Genomic DNA, 21,480 nt, shown 5'->3' with positions numbered 1-21,480 from the left:
TAGCTTGTGTCTGTTATTTCAATTCTTTCCCAAGTTTGTACCGTAGAACCTACTGGAGTATCTTCCTGCATGCTTTCTCCAGCAGAATAACAGGAGTTTTGCTACTGATGCAGGTTTATTTCACCCCAGCTAACAATTAAGGAATGAGGCATTAGAGGAAATATGGAGGGAAAGGCATGGAGAGTGAGGAACCAGAGGAATGCAAACCTAGGAACATCTTTTGACTCCAGTACAGGTAAAATAAGTCAGCAGTGAATTAATAATGAAGTCTGGCGGTGACCAGACTGACAGGGAGCTATCCTTCAAGTGACAGATGGAAAAGTGTGCTGTGACTGTGATAGAAGCAAAGCAGCAGGACCATCATGATCAAGAGAAAATAAAAGGTAACCAGCCATTATTCACAAGAAAACCTTTGGCATAAATGAGAGGCATAAGTTGTCTGTTCATGATCTCTTCAGATTAGGTTGTTGGCTAAGGACATGGCAGACTCTTTTGTTAAAAGGATGGAAGTGTTTTATTTCCTTATATGTTCTGAGGTAAGCCAATGCATATTACAAAGGAGGAGGTTTAGAGGTAGGAGAAGGAATTTCCCTGCTATCATTTGCATTGCATCTTTAGCCTTTGTCATCTAGTTCAAGAAAAACCCAACACAAACACTTGAGCTCAGACTCTAAGCAAGGGTCAGGAAAAGACAGGCATTACATAGCAAAGAATGCTGGTTTGCAGTTCAGAACACAATTATCTGGTCACTGCTTACAAAACGTTGATTATTAAGTCTGTCCTTTACTTAAGTCTGTCTCTGTCTGAAGCAGGAATACAGCAATTTGGACTGCCCTGTGCCATTCCAGGTCACCCTATGTCTGGTATTCTCTTTTGTGGCATTTGAGCTATAGGTGAACAGAATGACCCTCATTCAGATCAGTTCTCCTGCATGGACAATGTGGGAACCAGTTCTCCACCTTGCCATGCTGCTTCCGTGGAGTTCAATTCAGCTGTTGCTGTTGAGATTTATTTTTTTTTCCATGTTTGTTACCTTCTAAGATACTTTAATTTTTCTAACTCCTTGACATCTATGTAGAACGCTGCTTTCCATTCTCTCATTATCCTTGCCTGTATGACCAGTGGACCAGTCCACCAGGTCTTCTGCATGGCAGGACCTGGCATTGCCTGTGAATGAATGCAAAGGATCTTTAGAAACTGGCACAAGTTGACATCACAAATGTCCTGGCAGTACCAGGCACCTCTGCAGATAGGCATGTAACACTGTGTTACATATTTATGAGCATTATATTATATTTACAATGTATTTAAATATATTACATTAATGATATGTTAAGGTAGCAACAGTGAACACTACCACAAACCTGGAGGTGGATTTCTTTTGGAGAAAGATTTTGCCAAAAAGAGAAGCATTAGGAAATTGAATCAGGCTGAACTGTAGGTAATTGTCAGGAAAAGATTGCCATTGTGCAAGGGTGAGCTTGACACTGGGAAATAAATTTGTGCTAGTTTAAGGGGTTTTCCCTTCTTTTTCTTTGTTGGTTACATTAGTAAGTATGGATATATTTGCATGATTACCATAATTGTTATTCCTTTCATTAGAATGGTGGCTACATCAGTCACAGATCTGTAAAACTGGGTTCATTAGGACAGATAGAGAGAAAGGAAACTAGATACTGACACAGGACTAGCTGGAATGGCTTGAGGCATCACATCAATTTTCTTCCACTCCTTCTTTGGGTCTTATTGCACAAGCAGTCTTGATGAATAAGTTCTCTGTGAGATCTGATGGGAGGACCTGTGACTGACTGTTGTGTTAGAGCCTACATAGTCTCCCACCACCAAATTGGAGGCTGCCTCTATACCCATTTGGCCAAGAAGATACTTAATAATAAGAAAGCCCAAATAATTTAGTTACAATGCTGTGTTCTAGAAATTTTTGCACTTGTATTTAATGATTTGGCATCAGTAGGACCTAATTTTGGGTGCTGCTCCAGTCTGGGGGTGGGACAGGCCCAGGCTACCTCCTTCCCCCATGATCCTGTCCTCCAGCCCCAGGCAGCTGCTGGCCTGGCTGTACCATGGCACTTAGACCCTTGTTCTGTTCTTGTGCTGTGGCTCTGTGTGCTCAGAATGTGAATGTTTACATTCACTCATCACTTTTACTAATAGGCTTAATCTTTTAGGTTTTACATTTAATGATCAGTCCTACTTTGAATGCAACCTGATTGAAAAAATATTCAATTTTTGCTTATTAGCTTTAGATTAATGTCAGACTGTGTACGTTGGATGAAAAATCTTGGCTATTAACATTTAGCCTCTCCAGTTAACATTCACAGCTAATCAAGATACATTTCTTTCATGGCTGATGCCATGGTAGGGTGAAGGGACAGAGCAGACAATTTCCTGAGACACCTTGCAGCAGTTTTCTTTTAGTGGCAAGCCTGGCATACTGCTTATAGACATTTAATTGTACAATATTTCATAAGCACTGACATGTGCTCTCACAATTTCTGCACTGATTGCATTAAAGAAATTTGAAACTGTGTAAAACTTCTGTTTAAAAATGCATTTAAACCTGCATGTCTCCTGTAAGATCAGTACTCAGCAAACCCAAAGGTACTGACCAGAACAGCATGACTTGGTTGCAGACTAGGGAGATGGCAAGCCATGTTCACCCCACCTTCAGGGCATTCTCCAATACAAACCAGGAAGGAAGTACAAGCACTGGATTCATGAAGAGTCTGAAAGGACCAAGGGTATGCTTGTGGCTGATGGAAGATCCATTCTTCTTTTTCACCACCAATCTCTTCATTATCTGTCTCTTGGTTTCTCTGTATGTGACAGCAATGCTCTAGGGTTGTGTCTAGACTTACCTGGACTCTTGAACCTCAACCTCTGACCATCAAACTTGTTCTGTCCAGCTCTGACTCCAGTTATGAAGGTCTCTGACCCTCTGTGGTGTGCCATGATGTCCCTGTGCCATGAAAGTAGGAGCAGGATGAACACCCAAAGCTCTCTGACACAGACCTGACCCAGCAAGAATTTGCATCCAGACTCAGAAATTTAGAAAAATTCCTGGCTTTGATGATATTGCTGTTGCTGAAGCACCCTAGTGATGCAGGTGCTAATATGGTTTGTAGGTAACAGAGGAAACCCTTCTAATGCTTTGATTAAAGGTGATGTCAATACACATTACCTGCCAGCAGGAAATTTCGGCAGTGGGAACTGGCTTGTCCTGAAGAAGACACTTTCCTGCTGAATATGATGAAGAGTGACTGTAACACATAGCAAACAACGAAAAACTGGTTTATTAAATGCACTGCTGCTCTCAGTAGAAGCTGAGAGGATGTGTAATTTAAAATGCTACACTGTTTTTACCAGCCACTGACCAGACAGTCATGAATTAGGTGCCTAAATTCTATCACATAATCTTTGTAAATGTGGAGATCTTTGACTCCTACTCCATCAACTTTCCACTAATTCCCCACAATTCAGTCCAGGACTGCCAGTACATTTTCTACCATACAGTAGAGCTATTTATGCCATTTCATTTTCACAGTGTTGAAGTGCCTAAGAAAATCTGTGAAAACAATGTGTTTTCTCTGAGAAAAGTCCTATTCTGAGGTAAGAAAATGTAGAGGCTCTCAGTTGCTGTGTTTTCACAGAAAGTTTGCTTTGCTTTTCACATTGTGCTCTCAAAGGATAATGGGCCAAAATCCAGGCAGAAGACTCTTTATCTATTTAATTACTTAGAATCACATGGGATGAGAGAAGTAGTGGGACCATAAAAAACCAGAAACTGAATCCTAATATGATTAGATGTGAGTGTTCCAGACAAAAATTTAAAAAGCTTTATGACATCAAAGAGGCTGTATAAGGATTATGTACACCATTCTGCTTGTTCCTGTTGAAGATAGATACTTTTGGATTGAGACCAGTGTAAAAACAGCTATCAGGATCAGCAAATGTGTGTCCCATTATGTGAGGATATTAAAGTGCTTGATAAACTTCACAACACTGCAAATGGAAAAGTAAAGAGGGGAACATGTCACCTGTTTAAAGGCATCAGGGTGTAAGCTATTTGGAAGCAGAAGCTACTGAGAGGAAATAAGGAACCTTTGAACCAGATTTTTGCTGGAGAGAGGAGAGGAAATCTACCAACCTGGCTTTGTAAGAGATTTGGCCTGTGCTAGACAGAGATAAATATCTTCATTAGAAGGATTATATATAATATTATACATATAATTACATATAATAATATTATATGTGCCCATGATGAGAGAAAATCAGACTCAATGACACAGGTGTCTGGTCTACTGTATCTCAACAGCCGACTTCTGAGGTCTTTGTGCCCTCCATCACTCCCATGGACCTTCATGTCACTCTAGTGCACGCATCACATACCCTCAGTTGCACAGAATACATCCTTCTGTTTCAAACATACACATAAAAATAATTTTAGAGCCACAAGAGGAAGAGAGGGACCAGAAGAATCCCAGGAATAAGTGTTACATTATTGTAGGCATTGAGAATCTGTGGCACCTGGCATTAAGTACATAGATGTAACCACAGCGATTCTTGCCAATAGCACATAAAATCATCACTTCTGCTTTTGGAACAGCCTTCTCCACCTCTCAATATTTCATATGGGATTTGAAATATCTCTATGACTATTATTTCTGACAGACTTTTGATAATTGTGTGTCTCTCAGAATGAAGAGGTCTTAAGAGTTTGATTTAGCCATCCTTGAATCAGATCAATTCTTTAAATCAGATTAAGGTAATTATTTCTGAGCAGAAACTAAAAGATGGTGTCTTCCATTAATTCAGCCTTATCAGTCTCCCAGTAACGTTTGATTTTTTTTTTTTAGGTTGTTTGGTGAGACCTTTTTTTGTCCATTAACCACTTCCTTCAAAGATGAGGAATTGCCCCTGTAAATGATCAGTTGTGTACCATTGATTCAGGCAGGGCAAGGATCTCTTAGAAAAACTGAAAGTGATGTGGAAGTAGATAGAAGCTCTATTTTTACGGAAGACATTTTTTTATGATGAGGGTGGTGAGGAACTGGAACAGATTGCCCAGAGAATTTGTGGATGTCCCATCCTGTCACATCCCTGGAATTGTTCAAGGCCAGGCTGGCTGGGGCTTTAAGTGAAAGGTGTCCCTGCTCATTGCAGTGGGGTTGGACTAGATGACCTTTAAAGGTCCCTTCCAACCTAAACCACTCTGTAACTCCATGGACAATACAAGGAAACAGAATGCTTGTTGAACAATGTACTTCTAAGATGAAGGGTATTTCATCCTGGGGTGTCATGAGAAGTTACAGGTTTAGCTCTGGACATTAAACGTGGTGCCCATGAACAAAAGTGTGATCCACTATGCATGAGATCCAGGACAGAAGTCTCCTAGTAAACTAACCATGTCCAATACAGATGCTCAGGCAGTGCCATAGAAGTGCCTGAGCAGGACACAGGGAATGGCACACTTCCCCTGATCCAACTTCAGGCCATTCCCTTGGGTCCTATCACTGGTCACCACAGAGAAGAGATCAGTGCCTGCCCGTTGTCTTCCTCTAGTGAGAAAGCTGTAACTGCAATGAGGTCTCCCCTCAGTCTCCTCCAGCTGAAGACCAAGTGCCCACAGCTGCTCCTCATCCAGCTTCCCCTCAAGGCCCTTCACAATCTTTGTTGCCCTCTTTTGACACTCTCTAATAGCCTAATATCTTTCTTATATTGCAGTGACCCAAACTGCCACAATATTCAAGGTGAGGCTGCCCCAGAGCAGAGCAGGACAGTCCCCTCCAGTCTCCCCAGCTGCCAATGCTTTGCCTGATGCCCCCCAGGACACAGTTGGCCTTCCTGGCTGCCAGGTCACTGCTGACTCGTATTCCACGTGCCACCAACCAGAACCCCCAGCCAGGATGGCTGCACAGGATGAAGAAGTAGAGTCCAACACTTCCAAGCCCTTTGGTAGAGCGCTCCTCAACCAGGGGCACGGTCCCTGCCCAAACCCTCTGGGAGGCAGGAGAGGAAACATCACCAGTGGCCCCGCACCAAGATCCTCGCTCATCCCGCACCTTGGGACTGCTCCCAGCGCCCGGCCCCGCACCGGGAGGCGGTGCCACCGGCGGGGCGGGGACAGGCGGGTCCACCCGGGGACCGCCACAGCCCGGCCGGAGCTGCCGCGGGAGGCACCGAGCGGCCGGGGCGGGGGCAGCGCCATGGCTGAGAGATACGACGTGGTCGTGGTCGGGGGTGGCATCTCAGGTGGGTCCGCCGGGGTCCGGGGTCCGTGGTCAGCGGCGGAGTCCGCGGGGAGGGAGTGGAGCATCTTGGCGGGGGAGATGCTGCGGGTCTGAGCGGGGCTGCTTCGGGAGCCCGAGGTGCGAGCGCATCCCCACCGGCTCGGTGGAGCCGCATCAGCACGGTCCCCGTAATCCGGGCGGAACGCCATATGGTGCAGGCAGAATTTATTTATTAATTTTAATTGTATTACTATCGTAGTTATTTTGATCTTATATTCATTTTGTATAATATTATTGTTTATTCTTATTTTATTATTTTTATTATGTTATTTAATAATAACAATAATAATATTTTTAGTGTTTTTAATTTTTTATTTTACTATTTTTATTCAAATTTATTTTATTAATTTACAATTTATTTTGCCTGGTTCTTCCACTGTCCAGTCCTGGCATCTCTTGAACCTCTGCAATTTCTTCCAGGAGTCCCTTGATGCTCTGGGCAGGTGTGTCTGCACGCACTCTGCATCCTCTACACCCAGTCTAGGGGTGTTATGCGGAGGCCCTCAGTCACATGTGATTAATTTAAATCTTGGGCTGCCTTTTGTTTGGTGTGGGTAGAAGCATAAAGGAAAAATGCCTGAAATCGGCTGGGTGGTTTAGAAAGTTTCTAGTTCCCCTTTCAGCACAGGTGTGGCTCTGAGAGCATGAGCAGCCTGGCAGAATGGATGGAGACAGCACTGGGGGCCCTGGGGCCTTCTTGCACTTGAGTGGCAATCTGCTGTTTTTAACCTAATCCGGGCTGGAAGACCTCTGTGCCTGCCCACAATGAATCTCCCTCCTGTGTGTTTGGTTCCAAAATACACGTGCCAAATAAATTGTGTATATGCAGTAGATTATTTTTTCTATCTGTGCCTTTGACATATCAGCAGATGTTTTTTGTCCCTCAGCATTGTAATGGTTGGTTTGTAGTGTGATAGCTCCTGTCCTGAATGGTAATCTCAGTGCATAATGAGTGTGCACACATCCACAGATCTAAGTAGTATCTCTGGCCAAACTGCAAACAAATTACTTGAGATGTGTCACAAAATGTCATTTTGTTCGTGCATTTTTCACATGGCTTTTAATTTCTATTATTTATTCATTTATAATTCTAGATGTCTGTTTAACTATTACATAAAGGTGTCCAGCATGCAATTTGAATGACATACAAAATGCAGAGACAGAATCATGGGCATTATTTCCTTAGAATGATTCTCTGATAACAAACTGCTGAATAATGATTGTGTGTTTCTAGTATGTTAGTACAATTACCAAAAATTAACCATTGTTTTTCTCTGAAATACAGTTGATTCTGGACACAGTGTTATGGCTAATTTTTAACTTACACCATGTTTCACAGTGAAACTCAATTAGAGAAATTAGCCAGCGGTAATTATCTGTTCATACCTTGTAAACAAAGACATTTCCAGTGGGGGTGGTTTTGTACAGCAGTAGTGCAACATTCCCTCTGTTGAATGAGTTGGAGTGAAAGAGTTCGTGTAACAGCTTTTAACATACCCTTGGTTTTTTATGGTTGCCATGGGAATATTTTCATGGCAGGTCTGCACAGCCCACTCATGTTTTTCTGTAAGAGCAATCAGAACAGAGAAGCACTGCTATGCCATGTTAAGTTTTGTGCTTCACTCTTTGCTACCTGTAGACATCAGGAAGTGGCAATTGGGATGGAGGGAACCAGTTTTCTACTGGCTTCTTTTTACATCAGATCTTCACCAATGTGCTCTGGTTTCACGCTGTAGCAACTTTTCTCCTGTCTTCAAACAAAGGCTGGGAAAATCTACAGGAACAAACATTGCCATTGACTAAGCACCCCTCTCAAGTCCCTTTCCTTCAGCTGCTGTGTACCCCTCCTGCTTCACCTCTGATTGACACTTCTCTGTAAATCATTGACCTTGCTGCCAGGTGATGAAACTGTGGTTTTATGCCACCTTACACTGGTTGAGAACTCCTGCTAACATGCACAACTGCTGCAGAGATCTCTTCTCCTGTCCACTGGAGAGTGAAGTGTATGATTTTACAGTGAGGGACTCCTTGGAGACCGGGTTTGTTATTACTCCACGTTTGATGTGTGTTCCTTCAGAAGATCACTGATTCTGAGCTGCCTGAGGTGCAGCCAGTTGAGACTCCCTGATTTCTGCCTTTAGGTGAGGAAGGCACAGTCTGTGCACAGCTGTAGAATGGCAGAAAGCTCTTGTAACATTCAGGTGTGCTCAAAGTGGCCATCAGCAAAGCAGGTGATTGCACAGCAAACAAAGAGGTGCTGTGCCAGCACCAGGATGCAAACAAACATGTCACAGAGCTGCCACGTGGCTGTGTTCTGTTTATTTCTGTTGGTTAATGCACTCTGTCCATTTTCAAACTCAAACCCTCTTTGGCAATAGTTCTGTCCATCTTTTTATGGAGATGTAATTAGTAGTGTCTAAAATTTAAAGAGTTCAAAACCCTGATAATGCAATAGCAGTGCAGAGGCCTTCATGACCCTGCCAGTCACTGTTCTCCTCTTTTATCTGAAGATGCCACTTGCTTTGCTGATTCATTTTTAGTGTCCTTTATTGGAGGTTTGGTAAAGAATAAAACTAAAGAAGTCACTAATTTCCAATTTTATCTAATGAAAATCTACTCAGAATTAGCCTTCGTTTCTTTCGAGTCTAAAGAAATGGTCTGTGGTTTTTCTGAAGATGTCAGATTTAATCTCAATAGAGGTGATGATAACAAAGACCTTTGAGAACAGGAGGAATTATTAAGGAATAAATTCTGGGTTTTTGGGCGAAACTTCAGCAGAAGTCCTTGAAATATTTTGTGAATGGCATAGATTAAAAAGAAATATTTTAAAAGAAATTTTCCCAGGGAAAAAAAGAATATATGAAAATGCTTATCCACACATTGTGTGTAATATGCCATGTGGTAAAGAATATTTAGATCAGAAGCAATACAGACCCCCATAGAGCTGGAATTTGCATTGCAACAGGTTCTTTTTGCTTAGTTGTCACGTTTTCTTTGAAGGGCTCCTCAAGCAGGAGGGTCAAAACAACTATTAGAAAACTATGAAGTTACTTCATTAAACTTGTTTATCTTCTGAATTGAGACACCAATGACAGAAAAATGTCTTCAAATAAAGTCTTGGAATCTGTTCAGAGATTTTGTTTGAAGTCTTTCTCCATGTTTTCAAAAGTGCCTTCCTGTCCCTGCTCTTGCCATGGGAACCTCTTTCCTTCTTTTGTTTTCAAGTAAATTGTGAGATTTTATGCTAATGTTATGCCAGTACTACTAAGAAAATGCTTTTCTTAAATCTCTGATGCACAGATTTTATAATCAAGATGAGGTTAATTGATTCTTTTTCTGAAAGGTGAAGTCTTCTCTTGATTATGGTGAATGCTATTTGAAGTTTGCTTAGTGTTTTGCTGATCACGAGCAATCTATTATGTTCCTGTAAGTTTAGAACCAAAACATACTGTAAGACAAAGTATTTCTAGTGTTTTGTTAGGTTTTAAAAATATTTACATAACTATTCTTGCATTATTGAGATACCATTGTGCTCTCTGCTCTTCTCAAGCCTTGCTTTTTATTTGTGTGACCATCTAATATTCTGTATAATTACAGTACCTCTCGCTGCATCTGTAAGCCAATTTCAAGTTGCTTTAAAAATAAAAACCAAACCAAACCTCCCAAAACCAGACCAGGTGTTTTGTGGGCCTTTATCTGAAGGTGTTCTATCTGGTTTAAAATAGACTGATGCAGAAGGCAAAATTGGTTTTTAAAACAAAACTAGGATGCGTTGTAAGGAAAGTATAGGCAAGATGTATAATCTTCAGTAGTTACTTGTTTCTTTTTGCTCTCTGGTAGTAATTTACATTGTCTCAATACTCTTCCTTTGAAAAGATAGTTTGCCAAACAAGGCACTATATTTTTGGAGAATATTACTGCTCTGAGAGTCCTATGGTAGATGCCCATTTGGAGAAGAAAAACCCCAGACCAAAAGAGGGCGTGGGCATAGATGAAATAGCTGTTCATGATGAGCTGGAATGGATACGTCTGTGGGAGGACTCTGATCCTCTCCATGGGATATCACCCTCTCTGGGAGGCACTGTGGAAAGGGAACCCAGGGCATTCCCTGTCAGTTGACATGATGAAGCTCTTGGTTCACATTTTCAGTCCCCTGTCTCCATATCTGCCAGCAGGGAGTTACTCCTTTTGTATTCAACTACTCTCACGGCCACTGTGAAGGAGTATGAGGCAGTTTGGTGGAGCCTGTATTTGACTTCTAGATATTTCCCAGAAAAAAACTTGGCAATGCACAGTAAACAGAACAGAAAGCAGCTGCATAATGTTGTGAAATAGTTTGGTAGCCTAGGCAGCAGAGACAGTACTTGTAATTCACTGTCTGATACCTCCTAATTGGTCTGAAAGTTGATTTGATAAGAAGCTTTGCAGTCTTCCTGCAGGAGCCATCTCATCTCACAAGGCTCAGAGTGATGCATTGCTAAGGAAAGCTTTTCCATTAGCTTTTTTAACCATTATGAAAGAATGTTATTAGGGAAAATTTGTTCTGTGTGTTCAAGAAAATGTAAAAACCACTATGGAAGTGGCAAACAAAATAAGTTAGGATGGTAAAATTTGGGGCAAAGAATTGCTGGGTAGTTACAATGGGAAATAACTGGTAGAGAGAATAATAGTTTGTGTAGTAGTGTATGTTAAGGTTACACATGGAAAGATCCACAGGATTTTCTTACCTGTATTGCTGAATTGCCTAATTTTGTGACAAGAAGGATTAGAAACAGGAAAGGCTGAAAACTCTTTATAAGAAAGTTCAGTGCATTGTTTACTTGGACAACCACCTGCAGGGGTGCTTTTAGTTGGTGAGATTTGTGAGTCTAATCTGATCACACTGCAGGTGCATCTGCATTAGTGTGTTGGTTCAGATCAAGTGTGTACCTGAAGCACGTTTCCTGATTGACTCTACTTGCTGCTCTGCTGTGTGCACCACACAAGCCTTGGAGTGTCTGCATTGGAGTCTTTGTTGCATTAGACCAAACAGGAGGATGTGCTGTAGGAGTTCACCTTTAGAGCTCCAGCCCTTAATGTGATGTTCAGCCTGTAGGGCCGTACAAGAGCTGGTCTAAATCCCTTTCAGGCAAATGGTATGGATACTGCATGTTCCTGTTCTCTGTGGATGTTCTGCTGTTCTGCACTGTTTGCTAACACAGACACTGCTAACTTGCTGTCTCTGTAAGCTCTTAGTTCTGCTGGTCAAAGGTAGTGATGTGGAAAGAGTAAGCATTTGAACTTTATGCTCTTCTTCCATGAAGACACAGTTAAAAATAATCTACTTGGTCATCCTGACCACAGATGTGGACCTGCATCGTCTGTGTCCTTCCTCTATGTTTTCTCCTTGCCCACTTTTTTTCTTTCTTTAATTTTCTTGTAGCACCAAGAGGTTGACAAAAGGTCACTTTCTATGTACTTGTGAATTTTTATTTGCTCATTTTGCTCCTTGGCATCATCAATTACAAGAGTAATTGTAAAGAAACACAACCCATCATGCTTCCCCTGCTGTAGCACGTGACCATAGAGTCAGTCTCCAGCAAATAGCGTTTCATTCACCATAGTCCCATGAAGGTGGGTCAGTGCTGGTGCCTGTAGTCCCTGTGGCTGTGATGAGCAGCCCATGACTCTGGTGAGTGTTCAGGCTGTCTAACATTATCTTACGAGTGTGCTGACAAGGGTATTGTCAACTGGTGAGTGAAGGTAGTCTTAGCAAAAGCTGGAGAACTGTGCCAAAGAGCTAATTAGTCATGTTTGCACTGCCTAAGTAGGCAGCCTGAGCAATGTGGGCTTACACAGTCCTGACAGTCCCAGAGGAAAACTTCCTTGTAGTATGATAAACCAGCAGAGTTTGCACTATATTTATATATCTTGCACAGCAACTAATGGCAAGGAATTAGGTCTTACGTTTAATTCAATCAATTGAGAAGGCTTTTCTTCAGAAGTTACTATTCCATGTGTAAACAATCTGGGTGATTTTGGCACATTTCCCACTGGCACAGTTTCCTCCTCTGTAGCACAACTGACAACTGGAGTCAAGTAGTTCTGTTATTTAGAGATTACAAAGCCATATTGTCCCACTGTCCCCTGCCAGAACAGGAGTCACTCGCCTTTGTGTTTTGTCTGAGTTCTGCAGCAGTTATTTCACAGAGTGCACTGATGTGATAGTGAAGTTTATGCTGGTTCTAAGAGTTTGCTGAGCAGTGCCCTAGTGGATTGGAGACCTTCCTTTGGATTTCCTTTACAGGAAAACTGTCTTGATATACTTAGAAAGCACTCAGTTATGTTTCTTAAATCAGTCATCATTCCTGGTGAATCATAGTCACAGACTAGTTTGGGCTGGAAGGGGCCTTTAAAGGTCATCTAGTCCAAGCCTCAAGCAATGAGCAATCTTCAACTAGATCAGGTTGCTCAGAGCCCTGTCCAAGCTGACCTTGAATGTTTCCAGGGATGGGGCACCCACCAACTCTCTGGGCAACCTGTTCTGGTGTTTCACCACCCTCATTGAAAGAAATTCTTCCTTTATATATAAACTGAATCTACCCTCTTTTAGTTTAAAACCATTAGCCCTTGTCTTATCATGACAATCCCTACTAAAAATTTAATCCCTGTCTTTCTTACAAGGCCCCTCTAGGTACTGGAAGGTGCCATAAGGTCTTGCCAGAGCCTTCTTTTCTCCAGGCTAAACAACTCCAATTCTCTCAGCCTTTCCTCATAGGAGAGGTGTTCCATCCCTCTGACCATTTTTGTGGCCTGCCTCTGGATCTGCTGCAACAGGTCAATGTCTTTCCTGTGTTGAGAACTCCAGAGCTTCATCCTTGCTTCAGTTTCTTGAGGAAATTCCATTAATCTCTTTATGCTTTCAGTCATTTAATTTTTATATAGCCATTTTGAACTTAACATGATTTTGCTTTTGGGCTGTTAACCTATTTCATTCTTGTAAAGTTATGTCAGATATTAATGTTCTTGCTGCCTTGTAAGATGGTTTGTCAAAACATGATCATTTGTTTAATTCCCTAGCTTTTTTTCTTTATAGGCTGATTTGTGTCTAACGTTTATAATTTTTTAATGTTGCATAATTATTATTTAAAGTTTGGTTTTGGGGTTTTTTTCCTGATTTCAGTGGTTACTGAGGGTGCACTGCAGGACATTGGTAGTTAAAACATGAATGTGTAGCATTCTGTTAACTAACCCATCCATGCATTTGTATTTTGCACAACCTTCTCTGTCCTGTCAGTTTTCTGTTGAAACTTCTTGCCTAAGAGAAACACCAGTGTGAAGTTCCTTGGAAAACTGTATTTGGTCCACAAACTATTATTATGACCCCCAGTATTTGGGGTTGGAGTGAATGGTCATCAGCATCTCACTTGGGGAGACCCTGAGTTCTGGATGAGTTAGTAATAAAGGAGAAAGTGTCTGTTAAGCCAGAGAGGAGTTGCATTGATTTAGTCAAGACACAGTGACAGTATTTATGGGAAGAGCAGGCTTACAAGGAGAAAGAGAGTGATGTACTTTCAGGGACAAAGCTGTCCAAGGGAATTCAACCCTTCTCTTCTCTCCCTATCTCTTCTCTCCATCTCTTCTTCTCTTGGTCCTCCTGTGTAGTGCCTCTTTGCCAGACAGATGTTCCCACGTCCCCAACAAATGTAAGGCTGCTGTCCCTGTGCCACCCACAGCCCCACAGGACTCAACTGTATGGACTTAGTGTAAGGGGAGGTGAGCTGTTAGTGGTTCCTGGAGCAGCAGCAGCTGTGGATGGAGAGCAGGAAGCTGCCCAAGGAAATGATGGGCATCAGGATTTTTGTAGGGGTTCTGTGTGTGTTTGTGTAGAGGAAGAGAAGGTAGGGAACAGGATGGGAGAGTGCAAAGTGCAAATCATCCCTGGTAGAATGGATGGTCCAGTCTAGAAAGTCTGAGACCTCATGAGCTACTTCTGGCAGCTGGTGAATATGGCAAAATACATCACAGATGCACTAATTTTTAACACTGAAGAGTCTGACTGTGGCTCGTTAGTCTTGTCATCTTGCAGTTACAAAGATTAGGTGATGGTGGTGACCTGACTTCTGTTGGCATTTCATGTTTTGGGTAATTACAAAGTTCCCTGAAGTTCTAATTAATTTTAAACCTGCTTATCTTACTATTTGAGTTCTTCATGTTTTTCAGTTTCCACACAGCTGAAAGTGAGGAGGATGGGGCGGGGGGGGGGGGGGGGGGGGGGGAATGATGCCTTTGTAGCTGCCTGCCCCCAACCAGCTGGTCTTTACCCTGATGGTATAATTCATATATAAAACATTGGATGCAATCTGTTCAGTTGACTGCACACAGCAACAGCTGATCAAACAGTTGGTTCATACTGTCCATCATGATTACCTGGATTACAGGGATAGCTTGCATAAAAGCTGGAATAATTTTTGCTTGAGTGATAGATCTGTGTTTGAATGTATTAAATGCCAGAGCAAGACACCTCTTTTATTCCCCCCTGAGTTAATTTTTTAAGGCAGCTGGGCCAGAGGCTGAACCAGTGAGTTATGCTAAATAGTGAGCACAAAAGAGGAGAGAGTGTAAATGCTTTTATTTTACACCTTAGATACCCATTCCTGTGCTAACTTCACCTGTCCCCCATGCATTCTATCAGAACGGTACAATTCTAATGGTAGCATTTTTAGTTTCATAGCACAGATGTTTTTATGAGCTTTTTGGCCCAAACTTCCCTCTGCCTGCACTTAGAGATGAATGAAAGCCAATTATTACAAGTCTTCTTAGTGGTTCTCTTTTGGGTTTCTGTGGAGGACACATGTATGTTCTCAGGCTTTGGTATCTCAGCCAGGGAATGGTTCATCCTGATCTGACCAGCAAGAGATGAGATGGTTGTTTGGGCTATAAGCAAAGGGCTGGCTGGCATGTAAAATGTCTGTACAGAGTGCTGGGAGGTGGCAGGGTTCATCTTAATTTTTCAGTTATTCAAATAGACAAAATGTTCAGAAATCCTTGCAAACTTTACAGTTTAGCCCCTGTGTGTGTGCATATACCTGCCAGTGTATGTGGGCTATGGTGAGGCTGGTGAGACACTGGAACAGATTGCCCAGGGAAGTTGTGGATGCCCCAACCCTGGCATTGTTCCTATCCAGGTTGGATGAGGCCTTGAGCAACCTGATCTAGAGAGATGTCACTGTCCATGGCAGCAGGTGTTAGGACTAGATGATCTTTAGGGTCTATTCCAACCCCTGAACGTTCTGTGATTCTATGATGATAATAGGAATTTCCGAAGAGTCACTAAGTCGTGACTATTTGAAAGGAACAGTGAAATGTGCTCAATATGATCTGTAATTGTTAGGAGCAACTGGGTGGAAATTGGTAGCTGAAGATCAAGTAAAATGTGAAACAAAATGGATAGTCATAGAATTTGGGCATGGTGGCTCTGCTGGACTTTGCTGCCTTCTCTAGGTGGATATCTGTGAGTGATCAGATACCGCAGAATCTGGGAAACTGCACGTTATTCTTTAATGTCAAGAAATGAAAATTATAGTCTGTAGATATTTTAAGTTCACTTCTTCTATTTAATCATATATTTTGAGCACTTACTTTTCTCAAGGGACTAAAAAACCAAATTCTTTGCTTGAGAACATGCAACACTTGGTGAAACAGATGAGCATTTCTCTTCTGAGGCAACTGTTGCATAATTTTGCAAAATTTTCCAGATGCAACTTAGTCTTTTTTTTTTTTCCCACATTACTGTGTATGGAAGACAAAACTCTTCTTCAGAGTAAATGTGGATGGCATTTTATTTGCTTGTGTATCTCTATGTAATACTAATACCTAAAAGGATGCTTTTAGTAAACTGCCTATATAGTGCCTCAGGCAGTTCACTGTGCTCAGCTTTGTTTGTTCCAGGGCTGTGATCTGCTTGTTGTAGTGCTTTCAGTTCTCTTATCTCCTTTGTTTCTTCCCTCTGTCTATTGTGTTCTGAGGCAGCCTAGGTTGTAAGCTGGCAGAAAGGGGGCCCTGAGAATGAAGGCATGAGATAATACTGGAGTACAATGATGATGATGATAATAATAATAATGAAATTAACTCTTCAGTGTACCCTGGAGCCCTAAAAAAGGACTTGCATAATGTGTTTGGGTTTAGGTTTTTTTTACCTGACTGGAGCCTAGAAGCTGACTTCTGGCTCTTCCTTTTCAAGTGTGAGGTGGGCATTGAATGGATGTTCTGCTCCATGTGTAAGACATGCCAAGTGCATTAATGAACAGAACACTGAGCAAATGATTGACTAGAAACATTCAACCTTTGAAAAGTTGGAGTGCCCAGCTTCGCCAGTCTGAAGTTCATTGGAAACTTCAAATGTAAAAGTGCAGTAGAAACAACTGGCAAGTCCTGGGCAAAACAGCTGTGGCTTCAGTGCTTGAGCCTGGGCACCACCGTATCAAACCTGTTGGGTTTCCACCCAAATGCAAAAAGTTCTCTTCATCCTGTGCCTGGCAGGGCTTGAGCTTAAGGCCCTGCAACTTTGCTCATCTCACACATATCTGTCCAGGCTCTGTGTCACTTAACCAGCTGTAATCCTGGGGACAAAAAAGACTGAATGATTTTAGTGTTTTTTTTAAGAACTCTGCTTAATTAATACGTTGTCTATGGTTGAATCATCTAGGAGCACTTTCTGGGAGAGGAGGTCACAGAAAATTGGGACTAGAGTTTATGCTCACTTGAAATTCATTAACTCATGGGGATGCTCATACTGACCTCAGTAACAAGGCTACAGAATTAGAGCTCAGACAGAAAAGCTCCTTGCCTTGGCTAGACAGTGAAATGCCAAAAAATAAATTATGTTTGCTCATAGAGTGTCATATCCTGGGCAGAAATGTTACGTTCTTTGTACAAATATTTTAAGTAAATGTACATTTTAAGCAGATAGATTGATAATGTCTTTTTTTTTTTGTTCCTTGGGGTTTCTGAACCTGTAATTTTATTAATTTCTTAAGTTCCTAATGTTTTAGGTGAGTGATATTTGTTTTAATGGCATTAATTACAGCACAGTGCTATAGTTTTGGAAGTGAGAGTATCTTCCGCCATAGTCAAAATACTTAAATCAAAAGAGCTGCTTTGATACCTTTCTCTGTACTGTTTAGAATGTGAAGGTAAGGCATGACCAACAGTGACAATTTCCATGGTAGAGGCCCAGCTCTACTGAGGTTTTGGTTCTGAACTTTAATGTTTGTACCTTTCTCTCATAAGATTGAGTCAGATATCTAAACTACCATTGTAAAGCTGGCCCAAATTAGAGAATTTAAAAGGTTACCTTCACCCTGAAAACATAGTAGTCTTCACAAGAGCAAAATTCCTTAACCTTTCCATAATGTGAGGAACATTGCAAAACAAGCCTCTGCCACCTTAACCCACCCAGACTGTGGGCCAGTGTTGGTTTTGTTCTTTTTGTTGTTTGTTTGATTTTTTTATTTTACTTAACAATCCTTATCTTTAATGCTTTACAGGCATTATTGTCTCAAGCCATTATTTCAATTAAAACATTTTAGCTGGCTAATGATGAGTGACAGAGGTGAAGATGACCAGCGCCATGTTCAATCCCTCGGTGGCAGGGCAGTAATTGGATTGTGTTTATTAGAGCACAAACAAAACCAATGCTATTAAATTGCAGTTTCTAGCACGACAATGCAATAAGGGAGCTGGGGGAGATGAAGGAGAAAGCCCACTGGTGCAAAATGGCTGCTCAGCTGTGCATGAGAACATCCTTTTGTCTGGCCCTGCCCTGCATCCCTTCGGTGTCCCAGGAGAATGTGAACTGTGCAATGCTGATGGCACTGAACTAACAGGATGCCGTGGGGACTTGTTTTTTTTAAATTTTATTTGAATTTTAGAGTAATCAGGTCTAAGCAACAGCAAATGAGATTATTCCATTAACTGATCTAATTTTTACATACTAGAAACTTGCTGTTAAGAGAGTATTTTTCCCTTTCCCTCCCCAGAATTTGCCTCATCTGCTTGGGACATATTGCTCTTTGTTTCTTCTTCTTGCCCTAGTTCAAACACTGCAACTGTGTTGACAACTAACAAAGATGTTCTCCTCAAATGTTCTTCTGCAGGATTAAGACACATGGTTTTGTTTCATTTGGTGCAGTGCAGCAGTTTTGGCCGAATTAGTTCATTTGCTGTGTGTATTTTGCATGTATTTCTGAGCACCAGAGATGATAGGTCAGGGTCACTATATGAAGACATCTGATAGTGAGGTAAGTTTGATTTCCCATGGGATCCCATAACAATACCAGTTTCCCAAAGTTTTTGTAGGTTTTGACAGATTTCCATTTGTTTTTTTTCCCCTCAATATTTCACATAATTCAGTGGGGGATTTTTTTTGTGTATTTGTTGTTTGGTTGTTTTTTTTGTTTGATGTTTTGCTGTTGTTGTTTGCTTTTTTTGGTGGAGATTTTTTGGGTTCTTTTGGTGAGACTAAGCACTGTCATGAAGAGAAAAACATTAAATTCCTGGCCCCTCTCATCAAAATGAGACTTAAACTTAAGATCAAGAAGAAGAATACGTAAGCCCAAGATTTCTAAAATAACTGTTTCAGCATGTTAAATGTCCATGGACAAACCTGTTCTGACTAATATTTTTTAATACTTCTGCTGTGTTACACTTGATTTCATCTATCCTGAACTCAGCTCGTACTTGTTTATATATAATCACTTATGATATGTTTCCTTTTCTTGCTGTCAGTCTTGTGAAACATTTTTACATCCCCCAATTTCTTCATTAACCCCAGGGCAGAGGATTGTGCTTGTTCTGCAGGCTGAGTATCATTGTGCCATTTCCAAGGTGCATTTTGTGACAGATCCTCATGTCAAGCCTTGTGCTATGTCTGTTTACTGCTCTGGACCCCATCGAGGTGCTGTGGCTGCTCTGCCCACTGGTTCTGTGTGAAGGAGCATCTGTTACCTGACGTCTCTGCAGACAGTGATTTAGATGTGGCTGAACAGGCTGAGAACAAGGAAAAAAAATCCTCAAGGAACTTGTCAGTTTTGGCTTTATTTACAAGGTATGTCATGGCAGCCATTGCTAATGCAGACGTGCCTGAGCTTCCAGCTGGTGCCTGGAGGACAACTTGCAATGTGGCTGCTGCTCCTGCTCATACCCAGAGAAAATCAGGTATTAACATCTGCCCCAAAAAGTTATGTCAAGGGGGATGCTGTCAGCAGTTTGCCCAGACCAATGCAGAGTTTGATATCCAAGCTGTGGAGGCACAAAAGTGAAAAATCAGCTCCTTGCCTCTTTGAAGTGCTGAATGTTTTTAATCCACTTGTGCAGCTGATGTTTGTATGCCCAGTCTGACTCTGGCATCTGTTACAAATGTTAAACCTCCCCAGGGCAGTACTTTGTAAACATATCTTTTGTGTCAGAATAAATACAGAGGAGAGAAAAATGTAGGCAAATTTCGTGAATTGAAGGAAATTCTGCAGTAAGACCTGCAGGTTAGTACAGTATAGGTATGATGGCAATAGTTCTACCTCCTCAGTGCACAATTTTGGTCAAAGAGAGAAATTTTTAAGGTTATAAACATTTTTTTTGCCATCCATTTTAGAAACTATTAATTAAATGCCTTTGGCTTAGAGACTCTTTCTTTGCTCCTTATGTGAGCTAATATTTAGAATTTGTGGGTGATTTTATAGTTATATAATGAGATAAGGTTATTTTTTTTTCCTTACAGGGCAGATAATAAATATGGAGGAACATAATAAAGTAGGAATAATACAGAGAAAGTGCAACAGGAACTGCAGGAATACCTTCAGAAATTTACATTATTTTCAGAGATGCAGGCTTCAATAATGCCCTTTCTAGTGATTTTTTTTTCTGTGAAATTGCTAAGATTAAAACAATATTTCAGTAAAGTTGCTGATTCCAGGCAGAATCAGACTGGTATTATTAAGTTTCAAACAGTGTTTTTTAAACTATACTTTAAAGTATTTTTATAGTCAAATGTGTTTGAATATAGGGCTTCACTGTAGTCCACATGGAGGCCAGATAAAAAATTCTACTCTTGTCACATTTGTCAGTCCAAATATATAGATAATAAATATATTGTAATATATATAATATATATTTATAATCCATATATATATATATAAGTATATAATAAAGGTTGGGCTTGATCTTGTAGGTATTTTCCAAACTTAAGAATTCTATGATTCTATGCAACAGCAGTTTGGATTCTGTCCTAGCATAGAATTTTAAGATTTTCTGTTTAAATATAAGAAATCTGGATTAGTCTTTGTCTCAGGATAAGAAAACTGTTAATGTTAGGAAATGAGGTTGTAATGAAGCTGTTTAATCAAATGGTGCAATTTAAGGTGTTTAGCAGGTACAGAGACATGAAACAAGAAAAATAAATTGGAACTGGAAATAAAATAATTATTGTGATGGTTACATTTGACTCAGATCTGTGTGATGCAGAGTGCTGTATGATGAAGAAGGGATTTTCATGGCTTGAACTTGTGTTCCATGAATCTGGGGGAGGCAATCTCCTGCTAGTATCTCTGAGTGCCTGCAGTTGGGTACCGGGTTGCTATGGGAACAGGTGAAGGCTTGCCTGGTTAAGCATCCTCTAAGCACAATGGTATTTTCAGTCTGAGGCTTCAAATAATCATCTTTGCTTCTTTGCTGTTTGAATGAATTACCTGCTTACCAGTTCTTTGAGCAGAACTGCAGGTGAGGCTTCTTAACTGGATGTTTTCTGCCATATACATATATATATATATGTGTGTGGCTCTCTGTTGCCCCTTGAAGAAAGCTGACCTGCAGTGGAAACTGGACTCAGCTACTTTCCTCTGTGGTGACAAAAGTGGTTGAGCCCTTATATTGCAATGCAGATCTGATTCTGTTGAAATGTTCCTGGGGAGGAGAGAAAGGTGCCACTGGATGACAAAACAGTGCACAAAATAGGAGCAATAACAGCATCAGTAATGCTTTTGGATAACCTTTACATCTGAATGCAGCTCTTTGCCTCACTTGTGAGGAACGGGGGCAATATCAAAAGTCTGCCTTTTGTTCTTGATGTGCAAGAGAGTGAGGGGAAGCCAGAGGCAGTGCTGAAATGTGAAACTTGTGAAGGGTTAGATTTCTCAAG

At 41.2% G+C, this 21,480-nt stretch overlaps 1 protein-coding gene across 1 annotated transcript in view; it reads left to right on the top strand.

Moving 5' to 3' along the window:
• The first annotated feature begins 6,142 nt into the window (after window positions 1-6,142).
• Window positions 6,143-21,480, top strand: part of LOC139676611 (amine oxidase [flavin-containing] B-like) — a 52,003-nt gene continuing 36,665 nt past the window's right edge. Inside the window, exon 1 of the mRNA XM_071565750.1 lies at window positions 6,143-6,270. Coding sequence (XP_071421851.1) covers window positions 6,225-6,270 — 46 coding nt within the window. The 5' untranslated portion in view covers window positions 6,143-6,224. The remainder of the gene's footprint in view (window positions 6,271-21,480) is intronic.

The sequence above is a fragment of the Pithys albifrons genome, chromosome 1 (assembly GCF_047495875.1).
Source record: "Pithys albifrons albifrons isolate INPA30051 chromosome 1, PitAlb_v1, whole genome shotgun sequence".
Lineage (NCBI taxonomy): Eukaryota > Metazoa > Chordata > Aves > Passeriformes > Thamnophilidae > Pithys > Pithys albifrons.
This window is presented reverse-complemented; position numbering and strand designations above follow the sequence as displayed.